The sequence below is a fragment of the Microchirus variegatus genome, assembly GCF_963457635.1.
Source record: "Microchirus variegatus genome assembly, chromosome: 2".
NCBI classification, from domain to species: domain Eukaryota; kingdom Metazoa; phylum Chordata; class Actinopteri; order Pleuronectiformes; family Soleidae; genus Microchirus; species Microchirus variegatus.
Window position 1 is genome coordinate 8,112,667 of NC_139803.1, and position 26,233 is coordinate 8,138,899.

The 26,233-nt window shown below is 42.4% G+C and overlaps 1 protein-coding gene across 1 annotated transcript; it reads right to left on the reverse strand.

The window, feature by feature from the left end:
• Positions 1-2,510: 2,510 nt before the first annotated feature.
• Positions 2,511-26,117, reverse strand: cpeb4b (cytoplasmic polyadenylation element binding protein 4b). The gene is made up of 10 exons (XM_083903064.1): positions 25,706-26,117; positions 23,687-24,924; positions 15,355-15,445; positions 11,400-11,450; positions 6,801-6,971; positions 6,626-6,715; positions 6,190-6,308; positions 5,959-6,073; positions 5,141-5,322; positions 2,511-4,034 (listed from the first exon to the last, which is right to left on the reverse strand). The coding sequence occupies exons 2-10, from the start codon at positions 24,875-24,877 to the stop codon at positions 3,807-3,809; spliced, it is 2,238 nt and encodes a 745-aa protein (XP_083759190.1). The 5' UTR covers positions 24,878-24,924; positions 25,706-26,117; the 3' UTR covers positions 2,511-3,806.
• Between the last annotated feature and the right edge of the window lie 116 nt (positions 26,118-26,233).

Consider the following 26,233-nt stretch of genomic DNA (forward strand, 5'->3'; position numbering starts at 1 on the left):
AGTCTTTATCTGGAAAAAGGTTCAAAAGAAGTATTGCACATAACAAACTTGAAGTTAACTTGCAACATTTACCACATTCAAGTCTAAGCTCCGCCCCCCCGCCACCCCCCTCCTTCAGATAGGTCTCTATAAGATCACCTCGACAGAACAGCGGGGGACGAGTTCTCAAGTCTTTTTAAAACAGTGTTCTTTTAAGGATGCTCAAAGTCATGCACTCCTAAAAATCAATTTGTAAAAATCAGATTCTCGTCTTCTCTCTCTCTCTCTGTGTGTCATGTGCATCCTGCAGAGGTCAGCCAATGGGGAAGCCAGGAGTGGGAGGGGGCGGGGTTTGAGAGTGGGTCTGGGGGGGGTGTCCTTAACAACTTAATAGTTGAGAAACATTTGGTGCACACCACACAACAATTAATTTTTAAATAGCTAATTCATGTACTTTGTTATTTTCTCTTTTTTTCTCTTTTTTTTAACTTCTCGTCATGCATGCTACAGATTACGATAGGTGCTAGTTGGCAAGTTCAAGAATATATATATATATTTATATACTTTTTTATGTTTTTTTTTTTCTCCTTTCTTTCAAATATTAAAATATCTAAACACCAAAAACATCCATCCCTCACGATGAAACGAGGGTTTTTTGGCGAGCGTTAGCGCGCGTGAACTTGAAATTTTGCATTCTCCGTATAATAAGTTATACTCACACCTATGGAGAGGAAACCAAGACAGAAGTTTACCGTTTCCAACTATAGTATCGCCTTTGTTTTTAAGACATTAACATCAATTTTTTTTTTTCCTTCTTCTCTCGCCATGCCGTCATCGACCAGTTATCGATCGAGTGTACGAAAACAAAACGCTAAGACCAAGACAGCGATACACTTTGGTCTCTCCTCCGCAGATCTGACGTCGCATCAACACAAGTGTGCACTCGTAGTTGTAAAGATTCCTCAGCACTGAAATGTATAAAAAGCATAACTGAAAATAATATATCTTGAAATCACTCAAATTTTTTTTCTTTTTAACTCTTAAAATGAACATTTTCCATATATGCGGATCTCTCAGTAACAAAAGTACAAAAGCTACCTTTCACAATGTGAAAAAATTGAGGTATTGCAAAAAGGAGTTTTCCCCATTTGTGAAAAATGTGCCTAAAATGACTGTTGGAAAAAGAAAAAATATTTAGAAAAGTAGTGCATAATAAATGTTTATATGTGCATGACAAAATAATTTAGCTAGAAAACACTGTACCAAAAAATCAGCAGGCCATGTATAAAATAATCTTTTTTTTTTTCATACTCATTTTAACAGCAAATTCTTCACAAAGAGTTTTAACTTCTAAAATGCTCACCCACCAACAACACCCACAAAAACTAATGTCCCGGGGGTGCAAAAAAAGACTGGTGCAAGACACCCAACACCGACATGAGGATTCTCACTAGTGTGTGTGTGTTTAATCAAGTTTCTGTTCTAACTCCCTGACTTATTTATTTAAATGCTCGGCCAGTAGGACACCACCACCACCGAGTGACCTTAGACAAAGTCAAAATAAAAAGGTGAGGATTAGTTTCAATTTCACTGTGTGTGAATGTGCACTTTGTTCCCAAACATGCAGACCTAAAAAAGAATAACGTAGCAGTGCCCTACCAGTGTGCACCTCCATTTGTGAAGCTACGGAGAGCGTGAGGCCTTCTGTGTACGCGACTGTGAGCCCTGTTGTCCTTGTTTGTTTTTGTGACTACATTTTATTATTATTATAACGATGTTCAAGGCCAATCTTTGGTTTGCTGGAGTTCACCAGGGCTCGACAGTGTAGTTAAGTTAAGTTAAACTGGGCAGATTATTTTGAAGAAGTATATGTGAAGAAGAAAATAAAAAAGGAAAATCAGGATTAAAATTCTAGACAAAAGAAATGAGCTACAGTATGAGCCCCACTACTGCACAGCCATCTTTGGTTCCCAAAAAAGCTACTGGGTAAAAACCGACTGGAAATCCTGCAATCTAGTTATGGGGAGCAAAACTGCATGTGGGTCATGAGTGTGTAGTAGTAGTAGCGCACACTGAAGAGACCATCTTCATTTATGCTTCAAAAACACTGGATGCTGAGTTGGATTAAAAGGAGAAAGGATGGAGGGATGAAGATCCCTGACTCCGTGACTCAAATGTGTGCTGTGACGATTTCAGAAATCAGACAATTGCTTCTTCAACTAACTGGAGCTGAGCAGATTTGGGGAGAATTGCACAAATGTTTTTTTTTTTTTTTTTGAGGTGAAGAACAAAAAGACAACTACCGTTGTGGCTCTAGGTAGCCCCTCCCCCTCCCCCGACCACCACCACGACGACAACTGCGATTAAGTCGGTCGAAGAGTTTAGCTTAACCTTGCTCGGTCCTGAAATATCTCTGTGTCCAAGCACGTGAAGCGGGTTTTGATCCATGAATGAGGCCGAGGACCCTGCGTTTACTCAGGGTCAGACGTGAGGAGGGGTGGAGGGGTGGAGGGGTGGATTTATCTCTCCTCCCCATAAACATACATTCCCCTAATATACAGCGGATCACTGTACGTACGACGCTCTACTTCTGTCCCTACAGCACAACCCTGGGTTTGACTGGAAAAGAAACATGAGGTGATGAAGCGAGTGAGAACACCATCACATCACATCACACTGCGCGTCGTGTCACTTCCCTTTGATTACGAGTTCTACGGGGAACAAAAACAAAACACGGGGCAGGTGATAACGCCTTCTTTCTTTCTTTCATTCTTCTTTTTCCCGTTCCGTCTGAACCTGTATTCGGCACATTAGCAGCTGAGTTTGAGGTATTAGTTTTTGCATGTCAAAATGGAGATCAAAACCCAAATATGTGTTGCTAAAACTTTTGTTGCGTTTTTTCAAGTAACATCAAAATATCAATATGGACTTGGAAATGATAAAAAGAGAGAGGTTCAAAAGGACTTTGATCTGGGAGGGGAGTGGGGAGGAGGGGAAAATAATCCATTTAATCTGCAGTGGGCCCTCTCTGTTTTGTCAAAGTTAAAAAAGATTCAGCTTTGGTTGACAACACAGGGTCTCATAAAGTTTATCTGCACTCCTTTAAATCGGAAATAAGTGCACTCTTCTTTAGCAACACCTTTTTTTTGTTTGTTTATATCAATGCACGTTTTTCTCTGGAGCCTCCTGTGTCCAAACAAAAAAAAAAAGAATCACACTGCTAAGAAATAATTATCAGCCAATGAGAGATGCTGTTTCAACAGCACTCGCTCCGGAGACTCAACACAACAACAAAAAAGCAACAGCTCTGCTCCAAAAGAGTCAAACCAAATGTCACATGACGAATTTTCATCGCTCCAGGACACCTCGTATCAAAATTAAAAAACACATTGTTGAGCAAAAACAGAAGCCAATTGAATAGCAGAGTACCATATCACACCTCAACGTTTCCTATATATATATGTTTTGTTTTTTTTGTTTGAGAACTAAAAATAAAAATATTTCAAAAAATCAAACGCATAAATAAAACGATGTCACACATCTCTTTTTTTTCTCCTTGCTGGACATGTTTGGATATAATTCCAGTTCTTTCTTTTCTATCTTCAAAATATATATAGATATATATATATGTATATATTAACTTAAAAAGAGAAATGAGGAAAAAAAAATAAAACAAAAAAAAGAACAGAAAAAAAAAGGTTTGGTGAAATTAGAGCAAAAAGGAACCAGCAACAGAAAAGTGCATTTATTTGTACAATGATTTGCGACTCCTGCACTCCCTGCCCTCCTGCTCCCCTGTTGCCTCTCCCTGTCTCTGTCGTCTAACCTTAGTTCCAGCGGAAGGAGATGTGACGAGGTCGGTCGCCGCCCTCCTTCACCAGGGGTTTGTGAAACTCTCGGCCGGCACGTGAGTGGATGGCCGCCCAGCAGTACTCGCAGTAGTACTGTAGACAGGTGACGTTGGCACAGAAGAACGGTGCAAACTTGCCGCCACAGCGAGTTCCCTGGCACTCGTCACACAGCTGGTCGTCCAGCACGTATGGCTTCACTTCCACCTGTGAGCACACGTGGAGATGATTTGGTCAGTGTTGTCATTTCCTGTTTCACTATTTCCTCTCGGGCTGCACGATAAAGGCAAATAAACGATGTGCGGGAAGCAGAAATAAATACAAAAAGCGATGGTGACGAAAACCCCGGAGGTAGCGACGAGAATCACACAACCACATGACCTGAGCTTGTGCCGAAAGAAGGCTTCGGCTCGCGAGCACCAGGCTTTCAGTACTAGACTCCTCCGTTAAATAATGAGATTTTAGACATTTACGTTACTAAATGTTGGAGATTAAACCACATTTTCAGGATTGTTAAGTCTTTTTCTGTTCGGTTTGATACTTCCTGTGACGCCACTCACATTTTCCCTGGTTATGACATCATGAGTCCAGCTAGTGGAAACACGTCATATAACACTATAGTAGTAATAACAACAACAATAAAGCAGGGCCATGTTCATGTAATTGAATGTTTCTAATCTTTTGTTCATGAGTGCCAGAGAATCGTGATCTCAAATCTAAGGAAAAAAAAATTGTGATTCACATTTTTTCCAGAATCGTGCAGCCCTAATATCCACTAGTTTCTTTTATTCAAAGATGTTTTCATGTGGTGTTTTCACTGCACTAGTGTGGGAGGTAGAAAACTGATCTCAGAACAGGAAAACATGTCAAGGTTATGTTTTAATTTGTTGTACAGGGACAGAAAACTCATGATATTGGGTTTTTACTCAACTTTTTCCTGACATGAAATCCATGAATTCCAATCTCCCTCTGAAGATGAGACTGAAATTCACCTCTTGTAGAACTGTTCAGTATAAGTCTGCAGTCACGACGCCCTGCACACTTCTACTACAGAACAGTATCACTAACGACAATCAACAGCTCAACGTGTGCAACAGCTAGTGGAACAATCTGCCACGATTAATCTCTCTACAACTTAAGCGCTGATCTCCAAACCAACCAACCAACCGACTCAGTGAATCATGTGCGACTAACAACTGTCTGTTACTATTCAGTTTTCTCTTAACTTAACCCTGTACTGCAGATAAGTCAGATAAACAAAAACATGAGGAGGGAAGACACCAAAAAGCTCTCTTTTTCCCCCTTCTACTCACCCGTTTATCAATTTCTCCGTGCTGCAGCTGTACAAAGCGAGCACTGATAGCAGCAATGTAGCTCTGCTGATTAGAGAAGGCGACCCGCCCCGCTCCCTTGGGGTACTTCAGCTCTGGGTCTGTGTCAATGCCAGCGTAGCACACTCCGCCGTACAGGCGGTCCATGATCATGGCCAGTTCCACTGCGCAGGAGAGAAGAAGAACATACAACATTTAACACACAACGGCCAAACGGGCTGCAATAATAACTAATGTTTATTGTTGATTTACACTTTTTCTTAGCAGCAGTTAAATATTCTAATTGACTGGAGATACAACTAAAATGTAGAGTAATATTCTGCTGGTAGACAACATGAAAACACGTCTCAAGCTGAGGATAAGAAGGGAATTTAATATTCTCCACAGCTCAGCGTGCCTTAGAACACTTCCTGTTAGCACCAGTCAAGGTCAAAGGCACTCTTTATGCTCCAACCTCTGCTGTTTATTATGAACACAAGCTGATCAAATTACAATGTCTTGGGAGAACAAGGATTCTCACCCACACTTAAAAGATTCAAGCATGAGCAGTTTTTAATATATATATATATATATGTAAATAGAATATGCTAACAAGGTACAGGGATTACATATTAGATTATGTAACAAGTCAGATTCATGTTATTGTGTTGTTGTCACTATATTTATTGAATAGTCTTACATATTCAGCCCATATGGACGTCATGAACGGCAAACCCCTGGTGTTGACCTTATAAACACATTTTGTTGTTGATTCATCCAGTGGAGAGAGAACAAAAACATGAAAAAAAAACAATGGCTACCTGCACGTAGAGGACGCGGGACACCTCCTACAAAAATAGTTTTTCTCGGGTCCAGGGGCTGAGATCCATCCATCACAAAATCGCTGTCGTTCAAGTTCCACGGGCGGATCTGGACCTGACGCACGCAGAATTTAAAGTTAAAGACGTGACCTCTGAGCTCAGTGAAAAACAGTAAAGGATGTAAGACGCGAGTGTGTGTGTGTGTGTGTGTGTGTGTGTGTTCCCACTGACTGGCTTGTCTTTGATGGTGGGGCTGGACACACAGAGGTACAGCTTGCCGTCCTCCTCGATGCAGGCATCGATCAAAGCCTGCACAGAGCTCTCATCCTGGAACAGCAGGAAGGCGTAGCCTACAAATAAATACAAAGCAAAGCTATTCATGCTGCTGGGGACAAGAGGAATCCTGTTGGATATTTGTGCACTGATTACTGAGACTGATCTTACATCACGACATTCTGTGCTCACACAGTGAGGCTATAAGCTTTGTACAAACAGACAAACAGTTTGGATACGGCGAACAAATGCTGCAGATAACGGCGCAAAGAACGAAAACCAGACAAAGCCGAGGAACATTGATAGTGACGCGCCAGTGAACATGTCTGCCACAATCGCCAAAGTAGTGTTTGACAGTAAAGTACACGATAAAGAATGTTGAAATATCACGTACCTTTAGGTGGGAAATAAGATTTACTCTCAGCTTTATGAGGCCAGTCCACAAACAGGTGTCCAAAACGCCGGAAACTGGCTGTTATCTCATCTGAAATGAACCAGGAGAGATTGTCATTGGCAGTGCACAGGTTTTTAAAAGAAAGCCTAAGCCTAGAATCAAATGTACAGTGTACCTTCATCTATATCAGGGGGCAGTCCTCCGACAAACACCTTGCGTGAGTAGCGTTCGACGCGCTCTCCGTTCTGATGCGGAAAGCAATGTGGTGACCCCAAACCTGCAAGGCCCTGGTCGCCACGCTCATCATCTGGGAAACCATCCTCCATGGGGAAGAGAGAGGAATGGCCTGAGAGACGGAGAGAGAGAGAGGGAAGGAAAGCAGGCACAGTTTATTTCCTGAGAAGCAGAGGAAGTGGTGGGGTCACTGTAATCATGGTAACACTCAGGCAATAATTAGACCTGCATAGTGGCACTTTAACTTCTCAGACTTGTTTCACTTGGCAATGAGACGAGAACAGGGGGAAAGCTTTTCATAGAATAAAAGCCATTTTCATATCATTTCTAAGTTTGTAGCATGCACATCAGTGAAGGTAGAGTATTTTTAGTCTGTGGACTTGAGTGCTTTGTGGCTTTAATACGTCTGATGTGCGGAACAAGTGAAGAAAAGAAACTTGGCAACGTCTGCAATAACGTATGCCGCAATCTACACTGCACCACGAGGCAATGTGCACTTTATATTATTGGCGCTTCATGTTTTATGTACCTTTGTTGCCGTACTTAATACAGGTGTCACCATATATTATTGTGTGCACATCACTATGTGGATTTATGTGTTTATTATGTTACATTAACCTGTCTCGAGAGTGCGGATGGAAATTAACAAATGGCTAACATCTTGTGTATGTTCATTAATGCATACAGTCACTATTATTTCTGTTTGAAAGCCTTCCACTATAAAGTCCCGTATTTCTCCACATATTCCCACAGTGGACCGAACATGTGTGTGTGTGTGTGTAGCAGAGGTTAAGCCCTCGCTGGCCTGTTGCTTCTCCTGCACAGCCCACTCTGCGCTGAGCTGCTTTATGAAGATTTATGCAAAGGAGGGAGTTAGCCTCGGCTTACAGTATGTGCTGTGTGCGAGTGGCCGTGTCCAGCCGGGTGTGTAAATACTACACTTTATGTGCCTCATTAGCTTTCAGCTAAATATGGCACCAACAACTTGTGCTGTCTGCTTAACAGTCTTCACTAAATCCTCATGACAATGAGAAAATGCAGGCATACTCGAGCGTAATGAGAGAAACACACACACACAATACGGTATAGGATGGAAGATGCATTAAATCACTTCATGAGAACAACCTTCGACAATCATGCAGACAAACAGCACGTCACTGTACACAAGGCCATTTAAATATATATTATTCATAACAACAGAATCATAACAGCAAAATAACCAAGACAGAGTTGAATTTACAGTGTAAAAGTGACATAACATAATCCATGATTGCCCGTTACCTCGTCTCCTGCTATAATTCCTGGCTGCATGTGGAATAAAGGACAAATCAAGGAGAGAATGGTTATTAAAGATGTATAATACACTACACCGATGAAAGTGCCAAGTGGAGATGTTCCCCTGTCCCGCTGCCTGCCCTCCATCTGATCGCTTACCCATGAATCATAATCAGTCTGTAGAACTTTCAACATACGGCTAAAAGTACAGTTTGTCTGTGAGCTGACATTTATGTTTGATACCTGCAGTTTGGACATAATCAAGCTGTCACCACAGTAATTTCATCTGCCTCTATTTCAAAATAGGACGGAGATATCTGACACACTTCAAAATGAACACTTGGTGCCTCGCTATTTATATATACAGCAGCTATAAAAGCACTATACTAATCTTTATCAATAAAAGCACACAAGTCGGTATGAAAACAGACAATTCAACGACGAAACCAAATAAATCAAATTAAAAACATTTAAAGAAGATCAAGGAAACAGATGCTGGGACTTTGCTGCTCTCTCCGAGTTCTGTGAACAGGCCGTGATGAACCCTGGTAACCTTGACAGAAATAGCAGTAACCTTAGCTCTGCTCACAAAATAAAGAAACAGACATGAGGCTCCATGCTCACACACACACACAAACGCACACGGCTCTTCACATCCAGCAAATGGACTTCTTAAAGAATCAGTGGTGTTAAAATAACGCAAAAACAACAACAACAACGAAACACTTTCCCTGCATGTGTGCAGCAGAGCAGCAGACGTCCTCTTTGCTGCAGCACAGGATTCACTGTCACATGACCATTCGTGGGTCTATGTGATCACATGACCTCCTCCCTGCCGCACAGGTTAGCCGTGTGTGGTTATGCTAATAGAGTGAAAACATGGGAGAGACCAGCCCCGGCAACTAAAAGGCTTTGAAATTGTTTGTATTATTTGCTCTTTGCTTGTTTGCTGCACAGTTTACCTTACAGCAGAGCATCTGCATGTTTACCCAGAGTTCAATGTTTCTACACTGTACTAAGTCTTACAAATGAATAAAAACAATATATTTCTCAAGCATAGACAGACTTAAAATGCTGACATATATACTATATTGTAAGGCCTGCAGAGGGAAATGCACAAAAATTAAAGCCTGCACAGAAACCAATCACATGAACAGCAGCGTGAACCAGCTGCACGACCTAACCAGAGCAGAATATCATCATGCAGAACAGTGGGAGACGCCCCTGCCTTCTGATTAAATTTGATCATGATATTAATGGAAGGAGCAAAAAGCAAGAACAAACAAACGGCTGAACCCCGAGAGCGAACCACTGGAAATCTGTGTGATAGGACGAAAAGTCAGCCCCCTTTGCTTCAGTGAACCGAGGCGCTACTTGGCATTTGAGGCCAATTACAATATGTGATTTCCAGCCCAATTTTTCCACTCGCTATGTGTGGAGATGTGATTGGGCAGCTCAAGCTGACAAAGGGTTTGGGGAAAAGTATTGTTCTTTAACTACAACTGTAGTTTTAAGGCAGTTTCACTACCTTAAAACATGTCTATCACCAACAACTCTTCGGATGTAATGCACTCAGAAATCATTTTCCTTTGCACAGAGCCGATATGCAAAGAATTAAAAACCGTGGACACTGGAGAGAGTAAAGCATTGACCCAGCTAACACTGTAAGAACATGGGAGAGGATGAAGCACTGGCCAGTACACAGTACACACACACACACACATGCAATAATCCTGAGCTCCCTCAGTGGACTCTCCAACCCAGATGGACATTAACTCTGGGGGGAGGTCAAAAAGAGCTGAGAGAGGAGGGAGAGAGGGGGAGGGATGGAGGGGGAGAGAGAAAGAGAAAGGACAGCAGATTGAAAGAGTGGGGAGTGCTATAAAAAGATGTGTGTGTTTGAGGGAGGGAGGGAAAGAGAGAGAGATGGGGGAGAAGGGAATAGATTGGGTAAGATGAAGAAAAGCTGTGTGGGGGTGAGAAAAAATAAAAATGAGAGATAGAGATCAAGAGAATGGGAAACGCAATCTGTATATGCTTATGAGAGAGAGAGAGATATAGTGTGTGTGTGTGTGTGTGTGTGTGTGTGTGTGTGTGTGTGTGTAGTGTGGCTGGCACCATCTGTTTCAGAGCTTGATGACAGCTCTGGTCCATGTGATCGCACCATGTGACCCAGCTATCTCGTGAAGAAACGAGTGGCCTCTCCCGTTTTTACATCCTGACCACGACCACAAGGCACAGGCGGCTACAACAACACAATTACACAACGATGAAAAGGGAGCGAGATCGTGCAAGAGCACAGCCAAGGTAACTGATTATTAAAGTGCTATTGTGGAAACTGCACGTCACGGGGATTCGCAGGGATGTTTAAAAAGACGGGACATAAACACGGCCATATGAGGAGACACTGGGCTGGGTTCACACAGTAATTAGAAACTTACAGAATCACTGACATGAACCGTCATTTTCAAATGTACAGTCAAATTCAGACCACATTCAGGTCACATGAATACAACAGGAGACATTTGTTCCATCTCCTCCTCTACCGTCTCCTACAGATGAAAGATAAAGCCAGGAGTCCGTCCCTGAGGCCATTATACGTTTAAATTCTGCTCCTCAATCCCCCCCCCCCACCTAAAATCCTGCAACTTATTTCCTTGCATTAAAACTCACTACATCATCTCCCCATCTGATCCTTTTTCAGTCGACTCATCATCCATGTATTTGTTTAAGGGGCAAAGCAATACCACAAGTCAAATGAAAGGGGAGGGGCCCAACAGAAGTTACAAAACACAAGAGTTAAAGTCCCAAGTATATGTTTAAAAGATACATGATTAAATCCTCCTGGTCACATGGTGTAGCTTTGCTTTGAGTGCTACAAGATGTAAGAGTCATTTACATTTTCAGTGGTGTGTTGTAAAGTCAGAGAGGGAAATGTCCTCTGACCGCTGACAGGTCAAAGAAACCTTTGCACTAAAACACTCCTGCATGTCCTCACAACAGCAGCGTTTCAGCTCCGTTACCAGGTTTACCATGAGTGGCAGGGTGTCGGTTAATACCCAGTGACGGCCCATCCCTACCTTAAGTCTCGCTTAAAGCAGGAAAGGACAAATGGAGGGGTCCAAAACCACCGGACACACAAGTCGCAATAATTCATGCATTCATTACAGCTCGACATTTAATTAAATTATGCAAACACAAACTCCTTATGAAGATTTTCTATGTTAGTGGACACTTAGAAAACCCAGTGCGTGAACATACGTACCATTGAGGGGCAGAGGGTTGTCCCCTCCTGGATGAGGGAACCCAAGACGACCTGCACGAGGGGGACACAGAGGACAAATATTTAACATGATGACAACTATATATGACAAAAAAACAATACCTGAAAAGCATCTCTTTTTGTAGTTGGATACAAGTTTTGATTTCATGATAGAGTGAACAATAAATGTAGGGCCAATGCAATTTTTTATTGAATTAAACACGAACACAAAGAAGCAAAGTAGAATCGATAACCCTAATGTGTTAAAAGGTCAATGAAAACTAACGAAAAGACGCTTGATATATCGCTAGAACATGTTCTGTCCTCAGCAAGTTCAGACACGGGAGTGAAGAAAAAACACACGTGTTGAAGATTAACAGTGAAACTGAATGGTGAAATAAGGGGGAGGAGAAAACAAAACCTATTTTCCACAGACTATTTTTAATCGAACGAGCCACACAGATCAGTGATTGTTCCGCACACGGTCAGCTGCGCTGCACATCCACAGCTCGTTCTTGTCTGCGACTCTGTGTTATCTGTGTGGTCACAGTGTTTCGCTCTCTCTCTCTCTCTCTGTGCCTACAGTCAGACCGATCCTCCGCCTGCAGTAAATACTGCTAGATGAAGCTCAATCGTGCGGCAGAATTGGTGATTTCCTTCTCGGTAAATAGGTAGGGTTTTGCCAGAAAGTCGCGTAAAATAGCGACAAAGTCACCAAGTTGGCAACACTGTTGTTTGGCCCATTTGCTTTATGGTAACTTATTTTCTTTATTTATTTCCTCTTCCCCTGGCTCAATTTCTATGATTATATTCATTGTACTGTGCATATGTTCTACAGCGCTTCGTGTGGATAGTGACATTTCCAAAGCGATGCCGTGTTTAGCAACAAAGAACCAGAATTTTACGCTTGTTCCGTTTCATTGAGGACAAGCCTCAAGTCATAAATACATACACAAACTATTTGCTAGCACATATGCACACAGACATACACGCACCCACACAAATACATGTTTTGATGCCAAACAAGCCTCAAAGTTATGCAAGGCCCACTTGCTGCAGAGAAATAATGAGATGAAAGAGCTCAAATAGTGCAACCATTGTTGTATGCATATGCACCGCCTTGTGATTGGTGCATTCCAGCGCCTCAGTCACATGGAAATCTACTGGCCCCTCCCCCACACCTTGTCTATTGAGCCCCGCAGTCGTCAGTAGATGTGGTGCATAGAACAGAACTGAACCCCTAGGGCCACAGCATCCAGGGCGAATGCAACCAAACTGTACGACAGATTTCCATGCATTGAAACACATTCTAAACATCGCTCCTTGAACTGACTGACTGTAAAGCAAACTAAAATCAGACATGCCCACAAAACCAACAAACCCTGATGAGCTTAGTACACATAGAATACACAGGTTTATCTGCCTCTGTCGTTTACTTTGGTAATAATGTGCACACAAAAGCAAAGTCCATGCGATCAGAACAGAATACATAAGTTTTTCATTCTGTTGGCAGTACACTCAGGCACATCACATCCCTGTGTGTCTGCAGGCTCATGTGTGCCCACTCCGTGAACCCTCTTTGCATGCTGCTGGCCACATTCATGTTCAGTGCAGCAGCGGTTGAAGCACATGCACAGACCGAGCTCTGTGCGGTGTGTGTCTATGTGTGTGTGTGTGTGTGATGGCAGAACAGAGGGACTCGTTCTGTCAGTCAGAACAATGCTGGAAGCGATTCAAAGCCACTTCTACAGTAGACATTTTGTCTCGCACATTCCCTTGCTTCATCACTTTTACTTTGTTTAATAACTTCTGCCGAATTGAACCGATCCGTGCTCTACTTGTGTGTGTGTGTGTGTCGCGCTGTGCTCGTGTTCATGCTGTGTGCATGCATATATATGGTTGTACATGTGACAGTGAGCAAGAGGCAGTTGGCCTGGTGAAGCATCAGCGATAAATGAGGTGCAATTATGTTTTTCTTTGTACTTTGCTGTGAGGGAGAAAAGAGAGAAACTAACTTAAAGTGCCAAAACTGGACTATAATTATGAATACAATTAATAAACAGAATATAATGATTCACAGATAAAAATAAGCACTCTGTTTTTTCGTTTAATGCCACGGTCTTAGATCTAACAGTCACTGTGATATGTGCCTGCACAGTCAGAGCTAGGATACCAAAAATGTAGGTCATGAATTTATTTGTCTCTTAACACTAAGGGTAGATTTACTTATGCTTGACAGCAGAACATTAGATCACAGCTGGATGAGAGTGAACCTGGTGGGTGTGAGGCTGAAATAAATATATAGGTATAAAGCGAAGTGTCTGGAGCTCTGACTTGCACATTATTATGGTAGTAATTATGGTAGTAATACTGCCATGTGTTTTTCTTTTTTGAAGAACACACCAGAATGTATACATACAGCTAATAATTATCTTAAATATACGAGTGTGGGAGTGTTTGTACCCCCCTTTTCCACAAGGTCAAAAACCTGCTAACATCTGGCTTTTGATTCGATCCGCAGTGATGTAAAAAAAAAAAAAAAAATGACACCAGGTAGAATGCACTGGTGTGTTCGTGCTCTGCTTTATTTTGGCAACCCGAACACTGACTCTGCACCTTTCCCTTTGCAGCATTATGACACACAGTGATGTAACTGCTCTGCCTCTGCTCGATTTGAGGGAAGGACTTGAGAGACAGAAAGAACGTGTCCACCTCGCACATCTTGGGTTAAGACGGGAAATTACAAAGAAATAGGGCTGACATCTGAAACTAGTCATGTTGCAGCGCTCCACCCAGCTCCACCCTTGAGAAGTCAAATGTATTTCCTTTCAAGGAATTATCATTAACAGAACTGCTCCTACGAGCTCGCCAAGTCAGTGAAGCACTTCGATAACCTATTTGTGTTGTCAGTCATTCATGGACTTTGGCTGTTCCCTATAATCAGTCAGCAAAGTCAATATTAATTCAATATGAAATGGATAACTCTCCTGTAAACCTCGACTTTGTAGTGTAAAGTACACATATGTGTTTAAAAAAACATCCATAATAAAATAATGCATAAATACAAACACTACCAAACCATGGTGTGCAAACACGTGGTTCTTTTTATTAAAAAAGTGTTGCTTCTGGTGACGATTAACTGTGTGGTGTGAAGTTCTAGTTGTCAGTTCTTGGTAGAACCAATAATAGAAATGCACATTTATGTATATCATAGCTGTGCCAGATTCTTTTGGACAGAAAGTCACAGGTTTTAAAAAACTTATGATTGACTAAACCAGAAGGCTCAGCAGCTCTGGTCATCAATCAAGCGACTGCTGATGACTTGTAAATAGATCTCCACTTAAATAAAAGGCCTTAACACCTATTAGCATCTTTCTCAAAATATAAGAGAAAATAGTCGGCACTGGTGCTCAGACAAATCCCAAATGTTTTGTTTTGAAATTTAGACTGTGAGGGAAAAGTAGAAGTAGGAGGAGGACAGAGGTGTGAGCTGAGAGCTGCACAGACTGACCTTTCTCGTATTGTTGATCATAACACCAAAAGAAGACATGAAGGTGAGATGTCTGCTGTGTGGGGGAGGTGAAGTTTCACTGCTAAAAAAATTGGTATTGCTGTTAAGAGTGTGAGCAAGTGTGAATGTACACGCACTTACCAGCTGTAATATAAGTGTAAAGCTTGGCTAATTGCTACACACACCTCTCATCTCCCTATTTATGTAGCATCCATGTTATCGTACTGTCATTTTAGATGACTTGGTGGGTTTTATGATCATTTTGGTCATGTTGTTTATCATTCTTTAATAATTGTGTGTGAAAAGTGTTGTTTTCCATACCAAAATAGATTGCGTTTGGATCATCAGGAGATGAAATCAGCTTTATACACAGGTCAAACTCTTTGCTGAATTAGTTGTAGTGCTACTTAGTGTTCTGTGTTTATGATTGACAGCAAACAATATCACCTTTCAGAGTGTCCTGCTCGGCTCTCATGATGTCAATCAGGGAACTCTCCAGAGTGTTCATGTTAAAGCTGTCAAATGACCTTGTCCGTTCCTGCAGAGAAGAGGAAAAAGAAAAAGACACACTTTTTAATTCTATAATCCTACTGCATTTTTTTCTATGAGTAGGACCATACATATATATATTCATATTTAAATGCAACAAAGAAGGAATCAACGCAACAAGAGTAGGTAAGCCATTCATAAAATAAATAAAAGCTTTCCAAAGCATGAGCAAACTGACACTCTCCCCATTATTTATGATGGGTTTTAACTTCACAATAATCTTTTATCTGTGTCTTTCTGCCTTGCTATGATAAATGCAATGTCAAGGCACTGCAAGGTTTTAGATCCTGACATTTCAGTTCCTGACCTGAAACAGCGAGCCTGAAAAACAAAATACAATTAAGAGTGAGTCCCAGTTTCACACGAACATCAAGTGAATTTGAATGTGACCACTTACAGTCGGATGCACTTTATAATGAGCTCGAACAACATGTCAAACACCTTTGTGGCACGAGTGTGTGAATAATTTGAAAACAGGATTTGGACTTTTTCTTTTCCCTTTATTAAGCACCTTTTGTTGTCATGTTTCACGTTTGTTTTTGTGTGCGTTTAAGTGAACATACTAACCCAACGCGCTCACTCGTGCGCGACAGAAGGAAACACCAACACACAAACCAAACCAAGCAAATTCTTGAGAGACAACATTTGTCACCCTGGACAAGGGCGCCCAAAGCATACCAGTCATACTAAAAATGTTTTGCATGCACACACAATTGTGTGTAAACGCACACACCCATCCACAATGTGTATATACACAAAATATGTAAGCACACCACAAACCCGTGCCCAAACCCAAACACACTGGTACATACGCTAAGTGTCGCGCTGATAAGGCTTCTAAAAATAAAAATATGGCGTCTGACAACAAACTGATAACCTCCTAACTTCCTTCTGTTCACAAATAGCAAGGTGACTCGTTTACGAAAAGCCCCAACTCCATTCAGGATATTGTTTTAGAGATCATTTCAGAACAAAAGCCTGCACTAAATGTACCCATAACTTCACGTGCTTGACTGTCTCATCCTTTCCTCTTCCCCTGTTTTTCCAGTTATTCTCTAATGTGTGTCACCTTAAAAACAGACATTCATTTTTTTAAAGTTCTCCATTCCACGTTTATGTGCCACACCACGTGGAGTCAATGACTTCTCTGGTCACAAGGTGTTGTGTACGCCACTGCTGAAATGTTTAGTGATAGTTTTGTGTCATTTACTGTTCATAGTGATTAGAATACATTGATGCTGAACTATACACATTCATGTGTGGAAAACACATCAGGATACATATTCCATTAGCTCAGTTTTTTCACAATAGGAACAAACAACAAAATAAACAAAGTGCACAATTGAAGTGGGAGGAGTCAAAGATAACTCTGTAATCATAACCTACACACTGTGTGATCAATTTCAGGCTGATTGCTAATGAACAAGTAACGCACACCAAAACTTTCTAAAGGTGTCAACCTGTATGTGGCCTGTTTACAATCTGTATCATCAGTCACTCCTATTATGCACGTCTTTGTCTTTCCAACAAATGTATCTAGGCCTATCCTCTAGTATTTATCCAGCAACCAGGTCAGGCAACACCCTCACAACAAACTCTAGGCCAGTGTCTGCGGAGATCAATCTAAAAGCAAAACCGCCTGGGAAAAAAGCTCATATATGTTACTATTAATGGGGTCAAGTGCTGCTGTGTTAGTTTGCAACATGAACGATGGTGGGGCAGGCAGGCCACTCACTTTTTTCTCCCGTCTGTGGTGTCTACAGTGGCTCCCCAGAGTCACTATTGATACCAAAGTGTGGTTGGATGTCTGGCAGCCAAACTCACCAGCTGCAGCCAAAACTTTAACCAGCGCTGAAGCAGATTCCCCCACACTGACTGAAGGAACATACTGAAACAGTGATGGCATGGTCCAAGAACACACCCAGTAGACACTCTCCCTAAAAACAAATATCAGCGCAGGAATAGGGGCCAGGCTGTGTCTAATATTTTCTCATATCCGCCTCAGTATCTTATGTGGACTTAGACCACCGCTTCAGGTCAAATAAACCAATCACTCAGAGAAGAGGGAAGCAGGAATAAGCGAGGGGCTGGTGACTCTGGCAAGTTGAGGATGTATCGTCGTACAGCCAGGCAAACAAAAACATAATCCAAAGCAAATATATCTCTAGTATCCATCGACTGCATTTCAACAGTATACAATGCCGGTTTATGTATCAACTAATATATTTTGGCTGATGTAGTAAATTGCAGGGTAATCCTATTATGGTGTTTCAGGAGAATGAGAATTCATTTTGTGGACCGAGCACGGCAGGCTTGGAGCTTAGCTGGTGCTCTGCAGTTGCTAAGCATTAGCCTGGAGACTATAGCACACAGTGATTAATAATCTGAATCATGCAGCCTTCTCTTTCTTTCCCTCCCTCGCTCTCTCTCTCTCTCTCTCAACAACTGGCCAGCTGACCGGCAAAGTACACATCTGACAGATTGTAGGCCATGTACAAATACACATACATGGTCATGGTCACTTGTCACATCCAGAGACACAAACACAGAACTGCAGATTAGCTGCAAGCAATATATACACACACACACACGGTACAGGGCAGTCCATGTCAGTGTGCATCTTGCCCACACTCACCCAAGGTCGTAGGCGTAAACATGGTGAAATTTACTTCATCATTTACAGGCTGCAGCGAAATGAACCCCAGTGTATCCAGACATAAACATAAGACAGCTTGGTTCAAGATGATAAAATGATTGAAAAATCGGGACAAATACGTTTTGACTGGCTGTCAATACAATTATGGATTGATTTGCTACATCGGCACATCAACTCCGCCCAGGCCTGTCCTCATCTCTGACTGCTTCACCCTGAATCAACAATTGTGCACTGAACTAATATTAGTGTAACTGAATTACGCAAGTATAAACGCATCATTAACTTTTTTAAACATCCTATTAATTAATAAAACGAAACATATGCTCAATGATTAAAAGTCTGTCAATACACACACATTTATGTAATGATATATATGAAATATTATTGATTAATATGTCAATGTCAAACAAATAATTCCCCCTTTACAGGCGAAACAATATTTAAACCTTTTAGAACCAGGTTTGTTTTACGGCAAAGGTGAAAATGTAAAGAGAAAATCAGATTAAATGCACGCTAGATGATTCTCAAAAGGTTTCAATATATGCACTACAAAACAGAGCAGCAACCACCAACAGATTTTAATGATAAGTAACGAAGCAAAGGATGATTAAATGGAGAATGCTGTAGGTGATTAACTCGAGTATTAATCTTCCATATCACCTGCCTATTAATGAAAAATGGAAGGTGAGGGAGAGTGAAAGAGCGGAGAAAGTTACAGGGTGAACGAACAAAAGAATTTGGTGGTGCAGTATGATTTTTCTCTTCTGCTGCAGTTTTTCACCTTGTTTTTGTGCTTCTAATCACAACGCCGAGACAACACGGGAGAGAGGAAGCCCAAAGCAAAGACGGGAAAAGGAAAGTGGCAGATGAAAGAAGGGTGATGATGGAGAGCGGGAAGACAAGTCGCGAGGTAAGTGTAAAAGCAAAAAAGAGAAGAAAAGAGGGCAGGAAAGGGAAGCAGGTTGAGCTTTTGATGCTTGTGATAAAATCCAAGTATTTCAAAGGCTTGCTTTGACATTAAATACCCCCCAAACTGTCAAAACAACCTACTAGTGCTAGCTGAATGGTTGAATAGTGTGAGTGCATGTTTGCATTGAGGTGTGACAGAGGTGGAGGTTACAGCATTGCCCAGGGATATACTGTACAATCAACTGGCTCTTTTATTGTATGCAATGAGTGAGGATAAATACAGTGTGACACCTTGATTAAGACTCTGCTTTGTTTTCTACCTTTGCTGAAGACGTACGTGCAGAAGCCGGAGACAAACGGGCGCTTTGGCTTTGCCAGAGCACCGAGGGTGTGAGAAAGGCACAGTAAGGCCGTATGAGCCGCATGTGCTTGCTATCACAGCTTGAGCCACACGTTTGTGGAAAGTGATCAGAAACAAAGAAAGTTCACATCACTTAAGTGTAATATCAAACCGGGGGAAAATTAGGCAAGCAACTCTGCCCAGAAAGAATCCATTGTGCATCTCTTCACCTCAGGATAACTCACCGTTTGCTGACCTGATTATAAGAAAGAAAGGCATTTAAGGAACATGAGAAATGCCACAGAATATGAAAGAATAACAGAATTATGACAGCACTGAAAATCACTGGTTTTCCAACGGGTGTATGGGCCAGCACTATATGAAAGCCTGTGTTATAGGTAAGCTACATAAACAATAAGAAAATACCTGTGACCATCAGTTATCCCGGTAACTTATTGAGACAATATCCTGTCCAGGCTTACTTGCCTTTGGCTTTTGCAGGTTATTAACATAGTCGCTGGCCAAATCTCCCTGTACAAATCAGCCCAGTACACCTGACACAGCAGCAGGAATTCATTTAACTGGTGAGAAGGTGGGAGAAGGTGGAAAGAAAAATGGGTGAAATAACACAAAGGCGAGGAAATGGCTTCCTGGCATTTAAGAGTACAATTATCCGAGCTAAAGCTAATTACCAGCTGACCAATGCATTAACGGTTAGCAGCAGTGTGCCTGGTCAGGAGCCCATCACAAGGGCTAAAGCCGCTCTAATATTGCTGTTGCAGCAACAGCACTGAACATCTCATGTGTCATGGTGCGGTGCTGTACACCATTTTGAATAAACAAACCACCGAATGGAACTCTAAACACCACGAAAGCAGGCAGAGCGAGGTATCTCCGCTTTACATTCTAAATATTATAGGACAGCAACGTCTGAAGAGCAGAATATTGCTGTGATCATATCAACTGCATTAAATGCTACACAAAAGAGGAATTAAATGGCTGTCCAATACACTTTAAAGTGTGTTCAGAAATTGACATTTTAATGAGGTTACTTGTGGTGGCGTGGTGACAACAGGAATTCTAGCACAAAGGCCACTGTTCCTTCATTTGTTGTGCCAATGCTAAAATGAAAACTATGTGAGGCGGTTAGATCGGGCCACTGAAAGAGTGTGACAACAGTTCCTCATGGGGTATGTTTAGTTCTGAGTTACAGGAGCTACGGTATTTCAATTACCAAACCTAAAGGGGGGCGCCTTGTGTGAGGCAACATGCGTCATCATCAGTCATCTGAATCGTACATGATCTCTGACAGCGCTGTGAATTAAAAGTGGTGCAACAAAGCTATTGGTGTGATGGTGTCGGAAACAAGGAAATGTAAAGGAAATAAACAGGAAAGGGACAAATGAACAGAGGAGGTATCTGGGGGCTGCTATAACTGGAGCTGCATCAATTCATCGATTATTGGTCGATTACTAAATTCATTGCCGACAATTTTGACGATGGATGAATCGATTCAAGAGTTTTTCAGCTTCTTAAATGAGAATACTTTTGGTTTCTTTGCTCCATATAACAAACAAATCATTCAAACGAATGAAACAAGACATTTGAGAACACAGATCAACACTTTCCAACTGAATGTTTAATTGAGGAAATAATGATTATTTATGACAGTCGTCGACAGTTGCAGCCCTAGAAATGACAATGGTTTGCAAAGTAACAGACTCAATGCTGCCACCTGATCCCTACATCCCACAAAATGACATATTTTTCAATTCAGTAACAAGGGACAAGAACAATATCATCACCTCGCGGTTTTGAAAAACTTACATGTGGTTCACAATTTGATACGCTTAACTATTATTTACAGACACGTCCTTCTATTGCAAGCCGAAAATAACACCTCAGTAACACCTAATTTCCAAAATCATATGACGTGAATGCTTCCCAGCAGCTGCATTGTATGATGCAAGTCAATATTTAAACTCAGCGCAGGCAAACGATTGAGAAACACAACTGAGAGCAGGGAGTGAGGTGAGGTTATTTGCTTGTGTGGTCAGTGAAATCCTTCAGTTTAAAACACGTGATAAACAGTTCTATAGTCTGACAGCTATCACTGATCTAGAATGATTGGCCAGTGTCTTTCAGTCTCTGACAGTAAAACTAGGGGGAATGTTGTGTATGCCACACTATTAGGCAGAACTCCACAAAGAGGCAGTCCTATCTGCTTACGTGTTTTGGCTGTGTATCCGTGATTAGATCAGGTTCATAAGGTGACTTAAAGAGAATGGAGGGGAATGCTAGAACTGCTGCAACAGACAGAAGACAACATCACTGACAGTGAGTTTAAATTAAAAATTCAAATTCATGCTTCATACTGCTCCCTGCTTCTGGAGGAAACTAATAATCCCAAATCTAATAGTGAAGAGTCCATATCACAGCATTCTTACCAGACATATTCTCGTACACACACACACACACACAGCAAAAGCCTATTCTTCGCCCTTCCTCCATCTGCCCTTACGCTATCAACGGGGCAGAAGGACAACGCTACTTGAGCTGATCTGATTGAACTACAACAACAAAAAAACGACGTACTGCAGCAACAGTAATGCTCGCTTTAGCCTAAATCTGATATGAGGATACAACAGAAGGGACTGGCCGCTGCTCAAAATGGATGAACAATCACAGTTCTGATCAGACAAGAGATTTATTTTTAAATATACTGCTCGCACACAACATTCTGCACTATTAATTAGAATGAGACTTAATGATGGGGAGCACATCATATTATAAAACTCACCCTATGACTAACTATGATAAACAAGCTGTTATCTACTGTTAATTGCTACTCTGGGGTAAACTTTGCTACTTACTAAGTCTAAAGTCCTTTACAGGTTATCCTGTGGTGTGCTACGAGTAAAGTGAAGATAATGTCGATCCAAGTATAACTTACATAAATTTGAATTGATTTAATTTAGGTGTTTGCAGGATTTTTCATCGTTCCTGTAGAAAACATCTGAATAAAGACAAAAGACTGAGTGGAAAGGGTCAAGAAATGAAGTAGCCTCAACAGCCAATTAGTAATGTTGATAAGACGGTAACAAAACCCTGAAAGAAAAGTAAGCAATCACTCAATTTACAATTTAACAGTATCTATTCTATTTCAAGACGACATTAAGAATTGATTGTATCGTGATTATTTTGACAGATCAAGCTGCCCATAGATGAACAGGAACATTGTTTAAAAGATAAGAAAACAAAGAATATGCTTAGTGCTGAAATAAATCTCTCATCAGGTCAACAGGCCTAGCTGGGCAAATAGCAACCTTCCTTTCTCCACCCCCCACCTCCTTGATTCGACAATTAATCATAAGCTAGATCAATAAAAACAATCCATCACCATGCTCCCTTCAACTCCTTTCATTAGTCGTATCGGCAAATTCAACATGTGACAATACAGGAATTTAAACCGTCTTAATTGTGTGTGCGGCTCCAGCTATCAAAATTACAGTGAGGTAATTTGGAAAAGGAGTTGCTAGGCTTCCAAATCCATGACTGCTGAATAAAGCGTTAATCCTGAAAAAATCATTAGGCTCCATTTCACAGAATAAAATAGATGGATACCTCGTCATAGGGAGGGAGTAAAAAAATAGAGCTGGGTCCATCACTTCACAATATTACATGTGTTATCTCTTTTTGTTGTTTCTGAGTGGAAAAATAAATCCCCTGATGATGTCTCCTTGTTCACAGGTTCATCTATCTTCTCATCATCCGTCTTCTGGGCCATCCATTCCCACGATTATTCTCCTTGCACATTCGCTCGCTTTCCCCATTTCCAACCTCTTTCTCCCATTTCCACATCCTTCTCCCAATCTCTTTCTCTCCATCACTGATGCCCTCTCCACTCCCCACATCCCACCCCCACTCATCCATCCAACCCCCCAGCAGCTAGTATACGTGGCACACACCACTGCAGTGACAGAGCCACATTAGTCATCATCAGGGACATACAGCTGTGGAAGTACCGGGTCCAGCGACTGCTTTCTGTTGCTAACACGGTAACAAATACATCATGTAAATCGATGCCCTCCCCCCATCTCTAAAAATAGATTGCTATACCACATACTGAAGCAAAATTAACATCCAACATGAATGAAACGTTTAATAATTTGGTCAGCAAGCAGTTATTACTGTTAAAAATTCCACAACTAAGACATTAACACAAACACATACTTTAAGAACAGGGGGGAAAACAGTCATAAAAGGAAATTAAGATAAGGATTATCACTAAATCATACAATGCAGCTATTCAGACGCACACTAACCTGAAAGGGGAAGATGTTATCACTGCGGCCAACTCCATCATCCACCCAGGACTTGGGGTTGAAGCCTGCGGGACTGTTTCGAGGGTACTTCTGGGATGCCACATGGTTGTTAGGGAAGGTCTTCTTCAGTGGAGAGATAGAGTTGATGGGTGTCATCCCACCATTCAGGCCTCGGCGATAATCTCTGCCCTGAGAGCCTCCCCAGCCGCCACCACCACTACCATAGCCTCCTCCAGGACTCCAGGAGGTGGAGGAGCCAGGGGAGGGAGAGGGGCTCTGGTAGCTGGCTGGACCCCAGGGAGATGGGGGCTTGTTCAGACTGTTAGACAAATGCGGCAACTGGTTGAAGGCCGGATTCCTGTGTGGAAAGGGCGGTGGAGGGTGTGGAGAGGCCGGAGAGCGCCGATGCTGCTGGTGTTGGTTGTGGGGGTGTTGGAAGTGGGGGTGCGGTGGGGGAGCAGGGTGGTGCTGGGACAAGGCCGCCGCCGGTCCTATCTGGGGGGAGAAGTTCCCACCAAACCCTGGACTGACATGGTGTGAGAAGTTCTGGAACAGCAGGGGCCCATTATTGGCAGAAGCCGGATTGAAGAAGCTCACGTCCTCATTAATGATGGTCGATGGCGCCGGTGGAATGGCAGCAGACCAGTTGTTGAAGCCAGTAAGCGATGATGAAGTTGTACTGGACTGGACAGGACCAGTTCCCCCAAGACCAGATGTCTCCTGGTAATCAAAACCTGTCAGGACTGGAGACTCCAGACGTAGCTGCTTCTCCTTTCCGTTACTTCCTTCAGACGTGCCGTTGTCTGTCTTGGCTTCCTCTGACCGTGCCTTTTCTAGTTCTGAAATTATCCCACCTCCACTCCCAACATCTTGGTGACTCCCAGGAGACAACTGCTGCTGCTTTTCTTGCGTTTCCTGCATTTCCTGTTGCTGCTGTGCTTTGGGTTTCTCTGTTCCCCCCAGGATTTCATCTTGCACACTGTTGTGGGTGGCAGAGGCAGGGAAGAGCCAGGGAGAGCCTCCCGTGGTGCCATTCCCTGCAGCTGTGGTGCTGTTTATGAAAGCAGCTGGGCTCTGCGACACATTTTGATGGTGGTGTGGGGGCTGCAGATGCGGGTGGATTCGGACCGGGAACGCAGACTTGTTGCCAGTGTTGTTTTGAACTAGGACTCCGAACCCGTAATCCCCCATTTGTTTTCTCCCCCCACACACAAATGCTATCCTGTGATCGTTTGGTCCTATTGAGAGAAAAGCACACAGGATGGCATGCAGAGTTAGCAGTCAGCCCCTCTATCCACTCTCGATCAAAGAATTTACACACACCTATGTGATGAACACAAGACATTTTCGGGTAGCATTAAAGACCTTTAACGCTGACTACCTCAGAGTATAAGCAGACATGTGATAATCATTCAACATAGTCATGAATGAGCCCTTTCTTATGAACTGAAACACCTTAGCATATCACTTTAGGCAGTTGACAAAAGCAAACCAGTTAACATCTCATCTTTAGCTAATTATAACCCCGTGACGTTGCCAGCTCGTCTACAGCTGAGTTGCTGGCAGCCACCACAAGAACACACACACATACATTGGAGACGTTTTCCTCAAGCAAACCAGTTGGCACACAAGTCATGATCCACATTATAACGTCAACGACAACAGCGTAATGCGGCATATACGCGAATGTCGAATATATTAGACTTTAACGCCGATTTACGACGAAAACCACTCGACCTTATTTGACAGCTGCCAGTCCAACCTCTGAATAGATCAGATATGGACTCCGTTCACTCGCTTTAGCGGCTTTAAATGCGTCAAATGCGCAGTCACACGTTATAGCACATTAATACACACGTATGCCGTCGACAGTCGAGTGGTTTAAATGAAAGCGATTGTGTTAAATGGCCAGCGAACGATTTCTATCGTCTCTAGTGTTAGCTAGCTAGCTATCAGCCGTTAGCACGGATGCTAGCTAGCCGCACCGGCTGCTTACGGGAGAGTAAAATGTATTTTCACCTTCTGATCACCACCTTCGACCTTGACGATGTCTTTGTCGAGATCTTCCCCTCGGTTTGAGAGCGATGTGTTGTCCTGGAGAAGATGAGTGAAGACAGGCAGAGCTTTTCAGAGGCTGACTCGCACAGTGCAGTCGGTCAGCTTTTTTTTCCTCTCTCCCTTCTCCTGACGTGTCCTGCCTGCTCAATGACACAGCTCTCTGTGTGTGTGTGCTGCCTGTGATCTGTAACGTATCACCGAGCAGCTTTGTTAACGTGGCAATGTGTGAGATATATTCGGCCGCAGTTCTTTGAGGCAGCCTTACTCGATGGGGTTCATTGTTCGTTAATTTGTCGGTTAATTTTTTTTTCCTTGTCGCGGAGAGTCCTCTCGAGCACCTCCAGTCGCTTCTTGGCTGCCCCTCTCTCCTGAAACCGACCGTGGCCGAATAACAGCGACAGTTCAGAACGAGACACACTTCCGCTTCTAGGACCGCCCCCTCGCCGCTCTGGACACGCCCCCGAGAGCCACACCTCGGCGTGTGATTGG

Bases quoted from the DNA above. Each gene is read 5' to 3' on its own strand.
- cpeb4b (XM_083903064.1), bottom strand. From the start codon at position 24,877: ATGGGGGATTACGGGTTCGGAGTCCTAGTTCAAAACAACACTGGCAAC. The intron at 6,716-6,800 runs GTACACTGTACA...GGTTCATTTCAG, and splicing joins GCCCCCTGATATAGATGAAG to ATGAGATAACAGCCAGTTTC. The intron at 5,323-5,958 runs GTAGCCATTGTT...TCTCCTGCGCAG, and splicing joins CCCGCGTCCTCTACGTGCAG to TGGAACTGGCCATGATCATG.